Consider the following 18,373-nt stretch of genomic DNA (forward strand, 5'->3'; position numbering starts at 1 on the left):
TATCTCTGGCATCTCCCTCCTGACCTGGAGGCCCCTTCTGCCCAGAGCTCCCTGCTTCATTAGCAGTGTTGTTCACAAGAGGTAACAAGCACTGCCAGTTCCCGTGGTTTTGTGGCTGATACGACTCGTGTTATCACCGCTCGGCAAACACAGAGGAGGTATCAGTTACCAGGAGACTCTCAGCCTTGCTAATCTAATTTTTCAATAAGGAAAGTTTGGCTGAGAGCTCCAGGGAGTATTTAACTGTCTGCCCTCCTGTTCCATCTCTGTAAAGGGGAGACCATATTGCTCTTTCTGTTGTGGCAAGGCGTATTTAAGGGGTTCCTGCTCTCCCCTTCCTCATTTGGGTTTGTTAAGGCAGTGCTAACAGATTTACAAGCAAGAGAAATTCTCAGCCTGTATGACTCTGTCCATGCCAAGAAAAAGAAATCAGATGAATCAGCAAATCAGAGTGGTATTGGCTAGGAAGTTTTAACATGGGAAGGGCTTTTTATTTCATTTTTTATCTTGGTGAATCTAAGCTTTGTTGCAATGCTTGCAAAATATGAATATTTCAGTCTTGCCAAGGATGTGCTTAAATTCCACCAATAAGTGATTTTATGCTGTGAGTCTGTAGTAAAAGCCCTTTTCTCTCTGATGTTTGACAACCACAATGCATTCAGCCCAAAAGCAGTGGCACCTCCTTTAGCTTCCTTGGGCACCCCTTATCACCCTATGGTCAGAGACTCACCAGCTGCCCCAACATGGCAGCATTGAGCAAGAAACTTGGCTTTTTCCTCTTGCTTTAAAGCCTTTGTGCTGCTCTCACATGTAACCCTTACTTTGTGCATCATCCCAGCCATCTAACCCCACTGCTTGGTGATGGCATAGGAGATTCATCCCTTCCAGCTCCACCTCCCTTCTCAGCATTGCTGGACTTGAAGGGCTAAAGCTGAACCTTCAGTTGCTGCCTCAGCTCAGATCATGGCCTGGAGATCGCAGCAAGCTGAGTTATTTGCTCTTTACCTCTACTGGGCCAGCTTCTTGGCGGGCTTCACCGTTCTGGTCCTCCAACCCAAACCCTAGCTGTAACCCCAAGCCTTCACAATCCCCGTACAAATTGCTGGTGAACACTCCCTCTTCAGTTTGCCTTTTTGCTCTAAGAACCCCATGGACCTTGCTGTAACCCTTGATAAATCACTCTCTTTGGTCCTTGTGGCCAATGCACAACCCTAACATTACTTTTGTGCCATGGTTAATGCTGGGCCAGTGAGCACTGGAAGCCTTGAATCTCCATGTAGAGGACTGAACCCTTCACTCAGAATGACTGTTCTGGGGTAAAAGTTTGGGTTTTGTCAGGTTAGTTAGGAAAGAAGAGAGACGAGTTGTCTAGGTGTGGGCAGATGATGGGGTTGGTGAGTCTCTTCTGTCTGGCTCTGGGACTATGGGGGGCCGTGCTGCCTCCTGCACAGACTCCTGGGGTGGTTTCCTAGCAGGATGGTTTCCCTAAAACCCGTTTGGTGGCTCTGGCAGGTTTCTGGACTGCTGTGAAGGTGACGATCAAAGCTGCAGCTGGGATTAGTACCAGGTATAATGAAGGACAGAAGAGCTACTCTGAGACACATCCCTAATCCTGGCAGTTTAAGGTAGCACCAGTGAGACTTTCCTCTCTGCCAGAAGGATCTCATCCTGCCTACACAGGGCTGGCACATCCCAACAAAGGATGGATCCGTCCCGTCCTCATGGGGCTGAGCTGTCAGCCCTGTTCCCTATCATTGCTGTAAACGTTGATCAGAGCTGAGCCACGCTAACTTTCCTCCCGTAAGCTACTTAGTGCTGCTGGCACCAGTAATTTCCTTAGCCCTCTGAGCCTTCATTGGTATAACACGGACAGTAGCCAACGTCAGCCCAGACCCATCGTATGCCCAGGGCCATCACAACCAGGGAATTAACCATGATCCCAGCCGTCATCCTGCATTCAGCTGTGAATTTGCCCCTTTTGACTTCACAATAACAGCCCTAACCCTACTCAGACCACAGGTAGTGGCTTTATGGCTGGATCTAACATGATTCCAGCTGGTCTGGCTCCTGCACGGTCCCCTGTGATGGGAAGGAAGCTCAAGCTAGCAGACCTGGCTGCAAACTGCTGATCCCTGCCCGTGCCAGTCTCTTCCCCACAGGACCAGTAGGATTCAGCAAGAACCAAACTCTTCTGTCCAGATGGCACCAGTGCCAGGGATTCAAGGTCATCCAGGGAACCACCAGTTGACATTTGGAGAGGAAATTGGCCAAAATTAACAAATTCCTTTTCAAGAGACTGAAGAAAATGCAATATTCCAGGAAGAAAGGAAATGGATCTTTTTCCTTTTTACAAACCCAATTCTAAGCCCCCTTATTTTAGCCCATCCTAATCCTGAGTGCTTGGGCTGTGATGTGTCCCCAGCCCTGCTCCATCACTCTGTAGGGACAGTGTCAGAAGGACCACCAGAATGGCCAGGCTCCCAAACAAGGTCCTCCTCGCTCACCCAGGGGCCAGAAATGGATGTCCAGAGAAAAGTAAGTACAGGGCAAGCACATATGATGGTTCCCCAAGTATTTTGCAGGGGGTTCTCTGAGTGTGATATGATGTGCCCAGTTAGGAAACCTCCACAGAACTGTGTTCCAAATATCTGTGTGGTCTCCTTTTGGACCTGGGAAAACCTTCTGCCTCCATGTGTCCCTCAGCAAGGTGTTCCACAGATAAGAAAGAAAGCTTTGGTGGTTTTGAATTTGGCTCCTGCTACCTTCATCTGATGGATGGATCTGATGGATGGATGGATTGTCTTTAATGGATACAAACAGTGAGAGCGGCAGTTGGGGGACATCACGGGTTCAGGCAAGCCATACTTCACTGCCGTAGCCATGGTCAGTGTGGTTCCCAGGTCCAGAGAGGGAACAGAGAAAGCCCTCGTCCCAGAAGTACACTGTTCCAAGTGAAGGTCTCAGAAGGCTCCCTCAGGTACTCACTTCTTTGCAAAGCAAGTCACACATACAGGCACTAGAGATGGAAAGGCTGGAGGGCAGGAACAAAAAAGCATCTACCAAAAATGGCAGGAATCAGCTTTTTTTTTTTTTTTTTTTTTTTTTTTTTTTTTTTTTCAGAAAGAAAGCCAAGGCTGAGACACTCAGCTTGTGCAAGGGGAGAATCAAGGCCAACATGGTTCAAATTCTGACCATAGCTGGGAAAAGGACCAACGTCTCCAGCTGGGTTTTAATTTGCCCTCTTGGATCACGATTTCCATCCTTCTGCAGCATGGGTTATTTGCATTTTTCAGAGTTTTGTGACACTAGAGTGTGGTACTTGGCCAGCCAGACACAGAACAGCAAGTGTCTGCAAGTGCTTCATGTACCTCCACCCTTTCTCTCCACCCTAGGATTAATTACTGTTGAACTGGTCCTTTAATATTTAATTGTCACCTTGGCTCCCCTTTTCATCTCCTCCCTTCACAGGCGTCTCTGTGCCTCTTTCAGGTTGGTCCTTGCACTTTCTCTGGGCTCGTTCTCCAAATCAGCTCCACACCTTAATCCTGCGCAAGAAAAGTCCATCTCTCTGCTGAGCCCAGCCTGAACCCATGCAGCATCAGTGTGATGTGACGCCACTGGAGTCCACGAAGAGTCTTCAGTCCAGTTTAGACCCCGGAATTAAGGTTGGTCTCTAGAGTTTGCTTTTGAGTTCTGCTGGCAAAGAGAAGTGAAATGGTTTGTTAGGTTTTAATTGAGCTTGGATGGGATGGGAGCAGAATTTGCAATTTCTTTCTTGCTGCATTAGATTGGAAGTGGGTCCTGTTGCTGCTGTTGTAGCCCCAAAGTCCTGTGTCAAATAAGTCGGAGGTTTTATAGCTCACAAGGCGCACGCGACCATGTCAAGCTGGCTCTTGGCTTGCTCATTTGCACCTTGCGCACCACAAGCTACAGGCCATTGGGTTGACCATGCCCTCCTCCTAGATCCTGGCTGAAGCCATGTGCAGAAATGGGGAACCACCCTTGGCCCCTGCTGATGACAGCTTTCACCCTGGGCGAGCCAGTCGCTGTCTGCAACTCTCCATGCCTTCCCCGTGGACTGCATTTTCATAAAAGATGAAAAGAACCTGCTTGACTGGCTGTCCTGGCCACTTTCCACGCCTTGGCACCCTTCCCAAGGCTCGATTGTGTGTCCTACATCTGGAGGCTGGGGTAGTGAATGGGGTCAGCAAACCTGCTTTTGGCCCTGCTGTACATGTCTGGAAGTGGGAAGAGGGCAGATCCTCTTGGTCTTTGTTCAGCTTACAACTACTTCAGAGGCCCTACAGCAGAATGACAGGTTTTTCAGGAGTGGAAAATGTCAAGTGGGGTTGTGAGATCGTGAGTTATTCAAGGTGGCATTAAACATGGGTAGGCACAAATCTTACCCACAGGATGTGTGGCAACAACCTGTAGGCTGGGGAGATGTGCAGGGAGGGAAAAAAGAGGGGACAAACTCATCCTCCAACGGGTACAGAGTTGCTTTGCACATTTTGACAGGTTTCTGTGGTATGACTGCTATGGCTATGTGAAAACTGCTCTTATATCCTTTAACTAGCTTCGGTAGTTTTCAGTTTCATTGTATATTGATGTATTTCAAAATGAATGTCCCGGCAGTCCTTTGATCCCTGTGAGTCTCTCCAACTAAAGCCCGTTTAAAGTTTCTGGCTCGTCCCTCCTCCCAGTCTAGGGAATATGCTGACCTTTCTTCTGTCTGGCTTGAGGAAACGCCTCAAACTCCTTTTTATCCTGCAGTTGCAGCTGGCCAAAGGACCAGAGCAGGGGGGGAGGAAGGCAGGCAAAGGAGGAGTTTGCTTATTGCGGGGAAGTTTGCTCTGTGGCTGATACGGGAGATGCCTCCAGGCTGCCATCAACCTCTTCTTCGATAATCTGCATGTTCCCATGCCTCCCTGCATCCGACAGGCCCGGAGAGGGGCTGCTAGTTTTGCTGAGGAGGAGCACCTCTGAAACTGGGCCATGCAGCTTATCTGCAGTCCGATACCTGATATAAAAGCAGCCTCCCGGAGAAGCCAGGAATTAAATTCCTTCTACGGTTGGCTTTTTGGCAGCTGGCTGCCAAGCACAGCTAACTGCTTCTCCCAGCAGTTACCGAGTGCCATCTGTTGACTAAATGGTGGTCGTGCAAAAAATGGAAGAGAGCCAAGGTGAAGATGGGCGCAGTGCCCTTGGGAGAAGCATCGGCATGGGACTGAGTGGCTTTGGAGGAGTTTCACGAAGCAGAAAAGAAAAAGGAAGTAGGGTTTCAAGCCAAGGTCATTTCTACTGGTGGCAGGTCTGATAAAGGGATGCCAGGAACACTTCTTGGGGCAGTCAGGTTCAGGTTTATTGAGGAATCGGATTCTTTCCTTCAGCCTTTGTGTAAGGCAGAGAGATGGAGAAGAGACAATCAGACTTGCTGTCAAAATGTGGAGCAATACAGTCTGCAAGCTGCTGAATGCTGTCCTGGAGCAGGGTGATTGTGGGCTGCTGTCAGAGATGGTTCTTTTTGCTGAAACAGGTCAGGGAGAAACTGCAGCACACAGCTAGATAAAAGGATTATTTCACAGTCATGAGCACAAAATGGACAGGTCTTTGCTCTGATGTCCTTCATTTGCCCCGGAAAATCTCCAGCAAACTTTGCCCAGAGTGGAGACCGGGGCCTCCAAGTGGGCAGCTGGAGGCCCTGCTTATGGGAGGTCAGCCAAGCCCATGTCGCACATCCATGGCAAAAATTTCCTCACGTCCTCTTGGTTCCTCCAGCTTTCAGGCTTTTCTGAAAGCAAACTTCTGTCCACCACAGGGACTGCTCCCTCAGGGGGTGCCGATAGTTAGCAATAGCTGATACATCCCCCTGCCATAAAGAGGAAATCACAGAGCCGACCTGGGGTACCTGCATGGGGTACGCCCCATGGCTTCTGCGCCGAGCAGGCCTCAGAGATGGCACAAGCCAGCCTGCAGAGGACAGAGCACGATAAACAACTCAGAAACAGGCCATCCTGCTTATTAAAGGTCCTCTCGCTATTTTAGAACAATACAGGGATTACCTTGGGGGTGGTGGACAAATTCCTGTGTGAGTAATTAGGCTGTTTTCTCAAAATGTCCTTACTGTCACGCACGGATGTAACATGCACGCGCTGTCTGAAGTACTCAGTCAAGTTGATACGTGCTGGGAAATAGCTGCCACCAACTTCCTGAGAGAGCAGTACTGATGTGCTTCAGCCACCAAGGTGAAGGTGCTCATGTGAACAGGTTTCAGAGTGTCCTGAGATCCTGCAGGACCACCGAAATGTCTCATACCCAGCACATCCCTCTCACTGGAACGGCAGATGGGGACCAGCTCTGGCTCCTCTCCTTCCCAAGTGGCAGATCTCTGGGTTTCAGTGCTCCCCAGGGCTGGAGTGGTGGTCCTGGAAGATCACCCCTATCCCGAGGTAGGCACAGATCCCATGGGAAGGCAGCACTGTTCCCAGCTATGACACCCACTTAAGATCAGAGTTTTTGACGGTTCAGAGAAAGCCCTCAAGGTGAGGGCAGCTCTGGTGTTACTGCAGCCCTTCCTGGCCATGACACCATGTATAAGCAAACATATGTGCATGCATATAACCCCACAAATACCAGCATATTTATAAGGTCCTGCTTTCTATCCTGTGAGAGTACCAAGAGCACCAACAGGTCCCCAAACCAGCCTGTTCTGCCCCACTGCTGAAGCTGCAGATGCTGCTCCCTTGATTGGCCCCTTTTGCCCTTGGGTTTCTGTGTCCACAGCATTAAAACATCTTCTCATCTGTCTCAGATGATGATGCAGAAGTAGATGTCTTTCATTTATGCCACTCAGACAGGGTGAAGGACAGCTGAGAAACATCAGCTGTCTGTGTTGAGGGCAGTGGACGCTGCCCTGGAGGAAACTGCAACTTGCCAGAGTCATTAGCAAAGGCAAGGGTATTTTGGGACACTCCATGCCTGCTCGTCACTGGACAAGAGCTTGGCTGCACCGTCGATGACAGCAGGGACCCGGGATGACATGGCCGTGAAATCTGTAGGAACTGCTTGTGAGCACTTAGCTCAAGCTTTGACAGCTTGGGCATGAAGAGCACTGTTAGCTAATGAGATCCAGGGGTAGCACAAAAGACCCCACTGCGCGTGACATTTACCCTGCACTGTGCATACAACCTGGCTTCAGTATCTGGGATAATCAAGTGGGTCTTTGTGTTAATCTGGAGCTGGTTGTTGGTGTGTGCAGATTCCTCGAGCTCAGAAACATGTCCACCGTACCTGCAGGATATGGCACTGGCACTGGAAAAAAGTGTTTCCATGAGCATTGCCTCTCTGAGTCAGCCCAGCAGCATCTTCCAGGGCTGACCCTCTCCCTCTGGCCCCCAGCCCAACTGAAAATGGGCTCTGTCCTCGCAAGGGACTACTCCCCTGGAAACCCAAGGCAGCAGCATCCTTCCAGCTCCCTCTGGCTCAGGTGGGTTCCCAGGGTGAGGAAGGGCTTTGCATGGCTCCACACCTGCACAGGCTTCTCCATCACAAACCTCTTGCTGGGCACTTGGGCTCTAGCAAGGCTCTTGTGTCTTTCTCCCAAGTTTCCATCCACAGGAGAGTCTTCATTTCCTTCCTCAAGCCTGAATCCAGAGGCACTGCCAGGGAAATGGCTTCAATTTCCTTTCATCATTGGAGAAGCTACTAATTAATATGGGTCAGTCTTTCCCTCTAAGCACTTTAGCTAAGCCATGCTTTCCCCTCCTTTAGTAGCCCTGATCTCCAGTAGTTAGAGTTAAGTGCAGAGGAGGGGCCGGGTTCAAAGTTCTTCAAAGTCTTTTGAAAGTTTCCCTTTAACCATGCTGGATCTGGGGTTGAGCTTTCTGGATTTTGTGAGGGGTTGACCTGCTCAAAAGCATTAGAGGGGATAGGTACCTGCAGCAGAGGAACTCCTTTTTTAACGCTACGACATGAAGACAGAGCAGGACTCTCATTAAGTTTGGGGTGGGGGACAGTCCTTGGGCAACAAAATATCCCCCTGTGTGCTTCCAGCTCCTGTTCACCTCTTGGAAGGTCTGGCATAGCACACAGGATAGGGCATAGTGCAGAGATGAGGGCTTGAGTGCGGCAACCCAAGACAAAGCAGATAAACGCTGCCTGTTTCAGAAAGCCCCTCTGTGACTCTTATGGGGTCCTTTTGGCAGGTTTCAGTGGGGGCTTACCGAGGGACCTTCTCCCTTAACTGTGCTTTTTGCCACTCACAGTGTCAAGCTGACAGCATACAGCCCACAGCACCACTTCTCCCCCCTCCCTGAACGAAAGACGCCTTTTTAACACAGGGAAATAATTCCCAGAGAATAATGAAAATAAAGAGAAAAAGGCAAGTCTGGCACTTGTTTTCCCGTGAAGGCTCATGCACATACTCGCACTGACAAGACATTCAGGACCCCAGATATTTTCACAATTCCCCGCCAGGCGTGCAGCTAGCCATGCATAACAAATAACACGACCCCATGAATGGCCACAAAGCGAAGTCAAGCTGTTTGCCTGATCCATTTTTCATTGTTCGCTAGCTTTCTCCACTTTGAACGAGGGCTTGTGGCATCAGGAAGTTAAAAGGAGCCAGGAGGGGGGAAAAGGGGGAGTGTTTCTTTTAAAAAGAGAGTGAGATCGGAGAGGAGGACACAGGCACTCAAAACCCTGTCTGCGCTTGGTATATTAGGCAGCCAGTGCTCTTGGCTGGGAGCCCAGGCGAGGCTTTTGTAATCAAAACATGATCTTGTATGCTGTGCAACCAGTGCTGAGAAAGGCCGTCTGATGGCTCTCCTCTTTTAGCTCTGCGCTGGAATCCGCCGGGCTTTGCTGCCGACGTCCGACATGCACCGAGCTGTGAGTGCCTTTGGGGTCCCGGGGGGGCGCGGGGCAGCGGGGGCTCTCGCCTAAAAAGACCACAAAAGGACTTGCGCTCAGGGTGGCCTTTTGGTGCTTGTGGCTTTGTTGTTTTTTTTTTTATTATTATTATTATTATTATTTTTAATTTTTTTAATTCCTTGCCTACAGAGTGTAAATGAACCCTGCTGCGTCATGGGGGGGAGGGTGCTGGGGGGGGGCGGATTTTGGGTGCCGGGGCTCGCATGTCACAGGTTGCGGTGGCTGGCTCAGGACAATGTGCTCCCGGGTGGGTGGGAGACTGGAACAGAGAGCACCCAGCTGGGGAGGGCTGGATGTTGCCCATCCCGGCAAGGGTTTCAGCCGCAGCTGTCAAGGCAGAGAATATCTCTTAAAAAGAGCGGATGCGTTTGCTCGTGCAGAAGAGCGTTAGCTCGAGCCCCCGTTCCTCTCTTCCCGTCCCTCCCCCCAACCTCCTGTCCCTCGCTCTTTCCCACCCGTGCTGCCTCCGAGGGCTCTCACTGGAGAGGCAGATGGTCGGAGAGGTATGCAGGAAAACGCTGCATGCAGACACAGCCCTGAGCGAGACACCCCTCAGCCCCTGATGAGCTGCACCGCGTGTGTGTGTGCCACTGGGGCGCGGGGGCACGGCAGAGCGAGATGTCGGCGTGTAATCGAAGCGCGAAGGTGCTTGCTCCCCATTTCTCCTTCTGCGACATTTTATTTGGGATAGAAGCAGGCCTCCCCTTCTGCAGCTCTGCCTCGCTATCGAGGAGGAACCGGGCTCGGCTGCTTTCTGATTCAAAGCCATCGCACGGTTGTTCTGCCAAAGCCATTTATAACTCGCCCATCGCCGTGACATACGGGCACCTTGCTTCCCCGGAAGAGCTTTATTCTGGGAAGGACGCAGTGTGGTCACTTCTCATCCTGAGCACCAGCTTCAGCAGGGGCTGGGGTGGCAGCTTCGTTCCCGCGGCGAGAGGCGGACACGTCTCCCCGGCCGTCGGCCGGCTCGGCGCGGTGGCTGGCCAGCAAACGCTGACTTGGCTGCCTTGCACAATGGGTGAGCCCCTGCGAGCCGCTGCGTGGGCTCGAAACACTGCTCGGTGCCTCTGCGCCCCGTGGGATGCTTGGTGGCCCCGGGGGCTGCGAGGAAGGGGCATCCGCGGCTCCCCAGCACTCGCTGAAACGTCACGCAGAAGTACCCAAATGGCTTCATTAATAATGTGGAGGTGAAGTGATGAATACCAGCGAAACTTTCCTCTGAGTGATTTGTTTCCAGCTGGAAATAGAAAGACCCCTTCCCCCCGCAGTAGCTGTGTGGCAATGCAAAATGCTGACAAACATGCAGGGAGGCAGAACGGCCTGACAGGACTTCTCCATCTTTTGCCTGCTAACAGAGAAGAGCCCAAATACAGTCTTTGCAGGAGTTTCTGAATTCTGCCCGAGCAGGCGGCTCCGTCGGTCTTTGTTCAAAGCGATTTGAAGATGAAAGGGGTGTGTTTGAGGGCATGCACCGCTTTGATCCCACCCTCAAGCAGCCAACACCCCAGCACCCAGCAAACGCCAAACCTGCCAATTTAGAGCTCACAGAATAGCTTCTGTTCAGGTAAACACTGAATTCAGCTTTAATCAGGCTTGCAAAATGGCCACCAAAGTGTATCCACCCACGTATACAATCTACTCACCCATCACATACCTGGATGATGGATGGTGATGGAAAAGCTCGTTTCATTCTCTGTAGACCTTGACAAAACCCCATTGTCCACCAGAAGAACATGGGGGAGTGGTTTAAACATCCCAATTGTTCCACCTGAACGTGAATGTGTTCCTGTGTCCTGGCAAAGCCGCCCTTGAAGATGTGCTTGTGCAAACTGGTTTTCCTGCCTTTATCCTCTCTGGTCTCCGACAACATCCACATCCAGCCCACCTCCTGCTCTGTGACGGTATCATGCTGTCGACCTTTAGTCCCTCCCTCCAAAGAACATTATGTGGGGAGATTTCTGCCCCTCCATCGCCCTGTTCTTCTGCCCCCTCTTCATCGCCCTGCAACGATGGTCCAGATCAAACACAGGTCTGCTTGATCAGAGCTGAAATGTCATTAGCTCTGTTTTTTTGTTTTGTTTTGTTTTGTTTTTTTCATGTAGAGCCCTTGAAAGGAATACCTTGCATTGCAGGGATGTGCAGTGATTCAGCAGCTGGATCCCTTCCTTTGAAAGCGAATGTTGGCCATGTACAACAGCAGATGATTTGCAGCCCTGGTTCCCAGGAGCCCCGTGACACTGTTGGAAAAGCAGCGATGCTAACCCCTGGCTGAATTCCCATGTGCTACCTACAGTTATTTTCCACATTAGCATGGCCCAGGTTCTGCACCAATACAGGACAAAACCACAGCACAAACACTACCAAAGGGCTGGTGGATCAGACGTGCCCCTCTTCTTACTTCTGTCCATCTCCTGGGTAGCCAAAAACTTTGTAACATTAAGACAGTAATTCCTCCAGCTCATCCAAAATCCTGCTCTCTCAAATGGGCAGGATATTCCTGTGCATTTCCCATCCCGGTAAAATGCTAATAACTCCACTGTAAGAGACACAAAAAATCAAGGGTCAGGTTCACAGCGCCTAAATCCAGCCTCGTTTGATGTACGGGCACACTGCAAGCACAGCTTCGGAGGCTGGAGCCCTGTAAGTCTCTGGATGAGGTGCACAAACTTAGCTGGGAACATGGAGCAGAGTCAAAGACTTTCCCTCCCCTGGGCTACAGCTTTGTGGTTTTGCTCTTTCCTCTCAAGCCTCGTGCTTCTCACTGTGTGTTTGCTCAGTTTAAGAAAAACTTTGTTTGACAGCACCTTCTCCGGATACCCACCGCTCCACTTTTTCCTCTGGTGACCTAATTAGGACCAGGCAAAAGGCAGGAATGCAGGAGAAACACTCCCTTCCCAGGAAAAGGGCCTTATGAGCCCGCTGGCTATGGCTCGAGGCTGGACCCCGGGCACGACGGCTGTCAGACCCAGATCCCGTGTCCCCAGCTGCCGTGGCTAGACCCTGACGTATCCTTCCCCGAAGGAGGTCACACCTGCTATGTCATGATTAATGAAGGAAAAACCCCTCCGGCCTGTGCAGAAGCTCTTCCCAGGCTTTGCTGCTCTGGCTTTCACCAGTGGGGCTGACAGGATTACTAGGGAGGACGTTTTTGTCCGTGGCTGCAGGTAGAGTTAAAAAAAAAAAGTATATATGTAATTCATCTGCAAAATGGCACTCAAATGCTACGGAGCAAGCCGTGGAGGATGCTTTGGGGATTTTGCCCTTGGGATGAGCACAGCCGGGAGCTGTCGGGCCTGGGAGAAGGGAGGGCAGCAGAAATGCTTGCAGTGATGAGGTCCTGTGAAAATGAGGAAACTGATGATTGTCCTAAAGGTCTTGTTATTTTTGTGGGGAATTAGGAAGCCAACAGGGACGACGAGGGCTTTGGCAAAAAGCATGCGTCACTAATGCGTCATGGGGGAAAACGCTTCAGTGATTCAAGAAATTTCAATTGGTTTTCTTTGCCAATTAACCATCTATTAATGCTGGATTCTAGCTTTAAGAATAAACCAAACCAAACAGACCCTTATGAAAAAACGCCCCACTCCCCTCCCAGCACCTCTCCCCCTGTATTTTTGCTCCCCGGCCCTGGCCCTTTCAGGCAGCGCCAGGGCCCCCCCACTGGCAGCAGCCCCTCCAGGGTCCCTGCTCAGCCAGACCCCCTCTCCTCCCTCTCCAGAAGGGTCTTCTTCTTCTTTACCTCCTGCTGTGGCCTCACTTCTCCATTTTTATTAAATCTTCTTCCCCAGAGGTGCAGTGCCCACCCCTGAAGGGGGCTGCTTGGGTGAGGGGCCCAGGTGAGAGCACTGGGGCTGGGCTCGGAGGTTTCTGAGGCTGGGGTTGGAGATGAGGCCCAGCTTTCTCCCTGGGCCCCATCTTTTCTTTTTTTTTTTTTCCTGGTGCAGGTGTGCTGCAGATTTGCTGCAGTGCTCCCACAGCAGATTTCCTGCACAGGACCAAACAGCAAGGAAGGCAGGCTGGGGGTAGCCCACTGGCTGGAGCTGCAAGGGCAGCAAAACAGATATCCAGTGCCTGCCCATAAACCTAGGGTTTTCTTTCCTCCCCTCGCCGGTCTCGCTTTATCTCACCCAGCTGCATGTGAGCAGAGGAGAGGCACGCAGATGCTATGCTGATAAGGAGAGCACAAAAACACTGTTTAAAAACAAACCTGTAGTGCCTCGGAGATCTCAGCCCTGCCACCTTGCTTTTCCTGTAAACACCAGGCAGAGGCTAGACGAAATGGATCAGCTTGCTGCAGCGAGTTGATACCCATCAGCATTAATTTCCACCAGACGCTGCTGTCACTAGAATTTAGAAATCTGCTTTGCAGTTCCCTGCGGTAACCAAGGTGCTGGCTGAATGCAAACGGAGGGCACTGGGTGTGCCCGGCAGCACCTGAACCAGCAGCAGGGAGAGGTCTCATTTACTAAGTGCTGTGTTAACTCTGGAGCCTACTGCCAGCCATCAAAGTGGGCCATCGCGTTTTTGCTCCAATTACCTCACTGCCAAACAGAAGTGTTAAAAAAAAAATAATAATAAAAAAAAAAAGGGTCGATTCTGTCAGGAAGAATTCAACTATTCAACTAAAAAGGTACAGTGTCCTTTTAAGCGGAGGTCTAAGGGGAGAAATGGGGGGGAAAGACCCTTCAGCTTTCCCCCCATTGAAGCAGAAGGATGAGGTTTGTGTCCTGTTGGTGCGATGACTGGGAAAAGCTTTGCTCCTTCTGTTTTCAGGATGCCACAGTGGATGATGCCGTGCTAAGGAAGAAAGAACAGAAAGATGTTGAACTTGATAAGAAAATCCTGGCTTTGCGGAAGAAGAATGAAGCGCTCATACGAAGATACCAGGTAAGTCTACTTGATTCTTATCTTCTCCACCTCTGTTTTGAGTCCTCACAGCTTGCTGCATGAAGAAAACAGTCAGCAGTGTAGGAACAACTTGGTTAGATAACATTATTACACAGGATACTGTTTGGAGCAGGTTGGCCAAGCTCTGCCCTTTGCTACGGCTCCTGAAATTGGAAACCAGGCTTGCTGATGTCTCCATTCCTACATCAGCATTTCTTCTCACCCTACTTTCTTCCTCTGTCTCTATCACACCTTTCCCACCTCTTTACCTGTGCACAAAGCCTCTTGGCTTTGGAGCTGATTAACATTTGCCAGCTGGGCAGGTAGTCTTGAATCCAGCGAAGAGCTGTTTTGTCTTAGACCTAGAGCTGAAGGACTCAGTGGAGTTTTGGACTGGGTCTTGCTTAGAAGATTTATTTCCTTTGATACCAGAGGAGCCATTTTGGATCTTTTCTGGTGACAACAACAAAATGGTACCTTGCTGAAAGCTATAGGAAGGACTGAATGCTACAAGCAGTCAGGGAGAGGAGCCCTCACTCCGTGTGAAATGTTACGTACCTAACTACCATCACTTGGCTTCTAGAAGCTGCCTGGTAGATAGGCAGATCACAGCCACCTTCTCCTGGCAAGACATAAAGCCCTGGCCCCAACCTGGCATGGGGACTCTTGCTTTTGTGCACAGCTCTCACTTTCTACAGGCCTGGTGTGTCTCCCAGCCTCTCCATATGTCCCAGCCACTGTCACCCCTTCCAAGGGTACGCGGAAGGGACACAAGTTGGTCCATTCCCTTTCAGAAGTGGAGATGGATCCATTTAGGAGAAATTCTAAACAGGAACATGGACAACCTTTGTAGAGAGACAGGTTCAGGCTGACGATAAAGACATATCTGTTTCAGGAAATAGAAGAGGACAAAAAGCGAGCTGAGCAGGAGGGAATGGCTGTTACTTCCAGGAGGCCCAAGCAAGATGGACTCACTATTACCATCACCAAAGCTCACAACGTAAGTGCTGTTTACAAGCCAGCTCTCACTCCAGCAGGACCTCCACAAGTGGCATTGCTGATGGAGACAGCCTCCACAGTAAAGCTCTTTCAGGCACGGGACATAGCTCCTAAAGGTCCCTGAAAGGATATAAAAGCTTTGCAGAGATGTGTGCCCAAACTGATGTTTGCTGATCCACGCATTTCCAGCCATGCCCAAGCACCTGTACCCAACGTTCAGAATGAACAGGCAGGAAGATGAATGAATATGTGAACAGGCACATTGGGCTCTGGATGGGTCCTGGGTATGAACGTTGCTGCAGATGTGTAGGCAGGACTTGTCACCATGTGTGTGTGTCATTGGAGGTGTCAGGAATGCATCTGAGGATACTTGCAGGCTGGGCAAAGTCACGTTCTCCTTAGGCAAAGCAACTTGCAAAGCGAATAGCCCTTGGCTGCTCTGGGGCTTTGAGTCAAATGCTGCAAGTCCCAGGCATCCTTCCTGACTGCACCAAATCTGTGTCTGGCAAAGCCTGTCCTTCTCTCCTGGCAGTGTGGGAGCTGGTAAATCACCAGGCCAGTCCTGCATTAACCCCCGGGGGATGTCCAAGGCTGAGCTTCAGCCTGCGCAGTCAGCGCTCCTGGGTTGTCAGATCCAGGCTAGTGCATTGCTCACTTCACCACGCCCTGGCCCTTGCTTTTCTCTGGAGGTGCGTTGTTGCACACATTTTTCTCTCATACAGGACCTGAAAGATGCAATTACCCAGACTGAACACTATGGACAAGATAGCCCAGCCCTCTCGATGGTGAGCACAACCCTCAGGAGCCATCCACTTGGCTTCCCAGGCAATCTCCATCAGGACTTAGGCTTTCCTGATCTAACTCAGAGTGCTGCAGAAAGAGAGGAGGATGACATTTGTTTCCTAAAACTCTGGCATTTTAGTCTGAAATGTCAGATTTGTAAGTGCAAAGGATTTTCTAGACCCTCTGTAATTGTGGCTTTTGCTGCTGAGCAGACAACGAGCCCCTTGTTCCGTAGGAATGTCACGGCACAGTGCCGGGCACAGAAAACTTCCTCAGGGCAAGGCTTGCCATTTCCTTAACCGGCCTGCCCTGCTCGTGGGCAGGTGTGTTTGGGGAAGGGGAACGCCCCGGTGAGCTGAGGGGCTGGGATTTGCTCATGGAAGTGCTTCATTTCCCAGGACAAAAGGGTGGTGAGCGAGAAATGGAGTCCCTGTCCTACGAGCCCTGGATTCGGAATTGGCAGTGAGGAAGAGGAGGAGGAGGAGGAGGAAGCAGATCATATGTTCACATTCAGAATGGGGAAGAGGATGCAGCTGGCTGTTACCATGGACAACAAAGCCAAGGTGAGCAGGGAAGGAGACTACAAAGGGGCTTCTGTCCTGCCACTCACTTGAGCTTTCTGCTCAGCCTGTCCTCCAGTGTCTCCTCTCTGAAGGGGATAGATCCCCTCCCATTCCTTTCCTCTCATTTTTAGATCCCTTGGCACAGCCTCAGTCTACACCTCGAGTTGCCATGCGCTGTGTCTTCCTCCCCATATGTGATTTGCTGGAATCAGCCCCCAGGCCTTGCTAAACCTCCCTGCAGCTCCTTCCATAGCCCATGCAGAGCCCTTTCTGGGAGAGCAGGTGCCTTATTGCCCACCACTAGGGCCAGCAGCAGGGTGTTAAACTCTGTTGCTGTGCCTGGAAAGGGGATGGAGATAAGTGAGAGCCCAGATAGATTTAGCTGCATTGCTCCTTAACTATTCCCAGGGAGGCAATGATGTTTAGTGGTAAAAACAGCATCATTTCTCCCTGTTGCTCTATTCCAGAAAGTCCTAAATGCAGAATAAAATCCAAAGTGACATGAGTATCAGTTGCAGCTGCCAATGTGCTGGGCAGCAAATGTGCCCCAGTATTTTCAGACTTAATTAGAAATTTTGCGAAACAGAAAAAGTAATTGAACATGATCATGCCAGAACATTCCTTCCTAGGTGCTACCCCTATCTCTCGTGGAGTCTGTGCATCTAGATGTAAAGATTTTTTGAAGTTTTGGCAGGAAGGATTTGATAAAAGTTTGGCAGTTAGTGTTGGCAATATGCCCAAGGAAATATGCGCCTGTACAAGCTTCACGCTCTTATTTACCTCTGGTATATCCCAGAGAAATGATCCTGTTCTTGCTGGAGTTACTGAGTTTGGCCACTGAGATCAATAGGAACAAGGACCAGAAATGCCACCTCCCCTGGAAAAATGTAATACCTGCATGTGCACCTGCACCTGCATGGGAACTCAGGGAAGCCCTCTAGTTAGTGAGCCTCTGGAGAAGGTTACTGCTGCAGCTGGTACATTTTCTTGATGTTTAATATGTTCCACAAGAACACAGGAAGCAGAGTTATCTGTTAATTGATTAACACTAATTAGACACCAGTGATATACCTGGAGACAGACTGCCAAGATGGGCACGAACCCTTTGTGCAGACCGTGCTCATGGGAAGCAGACAGAAAGCCTCAGCCATCCATCCCCTGCCTCTCTAAGCCACTGGGGCAGACGAGGTCAGCCCATTTCTGCCAGGGCAGCACCGGGAAAAGGAAACGGTGGCAGCAAACGTTGCTCCCCCGGAGCCCCTTTTAGGCACAGCAACATGCTTGGCCCACAAAATCCGAGAGGGCTTTTGTGAAGCGAGGTCCGGTCCAGGCCAAAGCCATTTCCCAGGGTAATGATGTGAGCCCCCACCCTTCCTGCTACCCTGGTGCTTTGAGGTAGGAGTGCTGAAAACCTTGGCTGTAAACAAAAGGCAGAGAGCCATTTACTCCCTCCGAGGCAGCTTGGAAATGTTTTTTCCAATTTTGTGCCTCGAATGCCTTTTCATTTCTGTTTCTCCCTGACCTAGCTAGCCTTTCTTTCCATAAAGAAGTAGGCTACAATCACTGCACCATTATGAAGTCATTGTATGTTACCTTGAAGGAACTGAATCATTTTGGAAATAATGTAGCTTTCAGAATGATTTTTCAGGAGAAAAAGAATGAGGCCTCTCATTTCCTTCGTTCCAGATACATAACCAGTAGCGTGAACATCCCTTTCAAATGAAATCACATTCCATAACAACCAAACCACCTTCTGATACAAAAGAAAGAAATGCCTTTTTTTTTTTTTTTCTTAGAATAGAGGATACATAGAAATCCCTCATTACTGACTGAACTTTATCAGTGAAATATTTAAGAGTGTCCTCCAAGGTTTCTCACGGCCATGTAGTTGTGTGCGGGGGACTTTCATTTGAAGCAATTACATTGGCAGAGTGAATGCCTCTCACAGACAGGCTGTGTCCCCTGGAGCCCTTTCCGTAATCTACAGCTCAGAATTCAAATCCTAGATGGGGATTTGTATTAGCGCAGAGCACTGGCAGCTAAAGCACATTGCTGCCTTAAACTCTGCACCAATGTTTTTCAGCACGGCCAGTTAATATACCTCTGAGATTTTTCTGCCGGAAATGCAGACCTTGATGGAAACTTCCCATAAGTTCCCTATTGTATGGTATATACAAATTTGCCTGCATTAAGTACCTTTTTCAGGC

General features: G+C 50.1%; 1 protein-coding gene and 1 long non-coding RNA gene across 7 annotated transcripts in view; one reads left to right on the top strand and one right to left on the bottom strand.

Annotated features, from left to right (window-relative positions):
• The first annotated feature begins 3,247 nt into the window (after positions 1-3,247).
• CCDC9B (coiled-coil domain containing 9B) overlaps positions 3,248-18,373 on the top strand; it is a 55,722-nt gene continuing 40,596 nt past the window's right edge. For 2 of the 5 annotated variants that reach the window (XM_013198357.3, XM_013198356.3), the window contains exons 1-6: positions 3,248-3,665; positions 8,836-8,889; positions 13,708-13,821; positions 14,717-14,821; positions 15,543-15,605; positions 16,002-16,166. In XM_013198357.3, coding sequence (XP_013053811.3) covers positions 3,591-3,665; positions 8,836-8,889; positions 13,708-13,821; positions 14,717-14,821; positions 15,543-15,605; positions 16,002-16,166 — 576 coding nt within the window. In that variant the 5' untranslated portion in view covers positions 3,248-3,590. Of the gene's footprint in view, positions 3,666-8,835; positions 8,890-13,421; positions 13,565-13,707; positions 13,822-14,716; positions 14,822-15,542; positions 15,606-16,001; positions 16,167-18,373 lie in introns of those variants that run through there. The other 3 variants (XM_013198354.3, XM_013198358.3, XM_013198359.3) reach the window with 3 other exon arrangements.
• Positions 9,890-13,295, bottom strand: LOC106047055 (uncharacterized). Of its 2 annotated transcripts, none has more exons than XR_007163736.2 (3): positions 13,142-13,281; positions 11,055-11,470; positions 9,890-10,935 (listed from the first exon to the last, which is right to left on the bottom strand). It is a non-coding gene; the product is annotated as an uncharacterized lncRNA (long non-coding RNA). The 2 variants fall into 2 exon arrangements; XR_001213581.3 differs by having other exon boundaries at positions 9,892-10,935; positions 11,055-11,171; positions 13,142-13,295.

This window comes from Anser cygnoides, chromosome 5, assembly GCF_040182565.1.
Source record: "Anser cygnoides isolate HZ-2024a breed goose chromosome 5, Taihu_goose_T2T_genome, whole genome shotgun sequence".
NCBI classification, from domain to species: domain Eukaryota; kingdom Metazoa; phylum Chordata; class Aves; order Anseriformes; family Anatidae; genus Anser; species Anser cygnoides.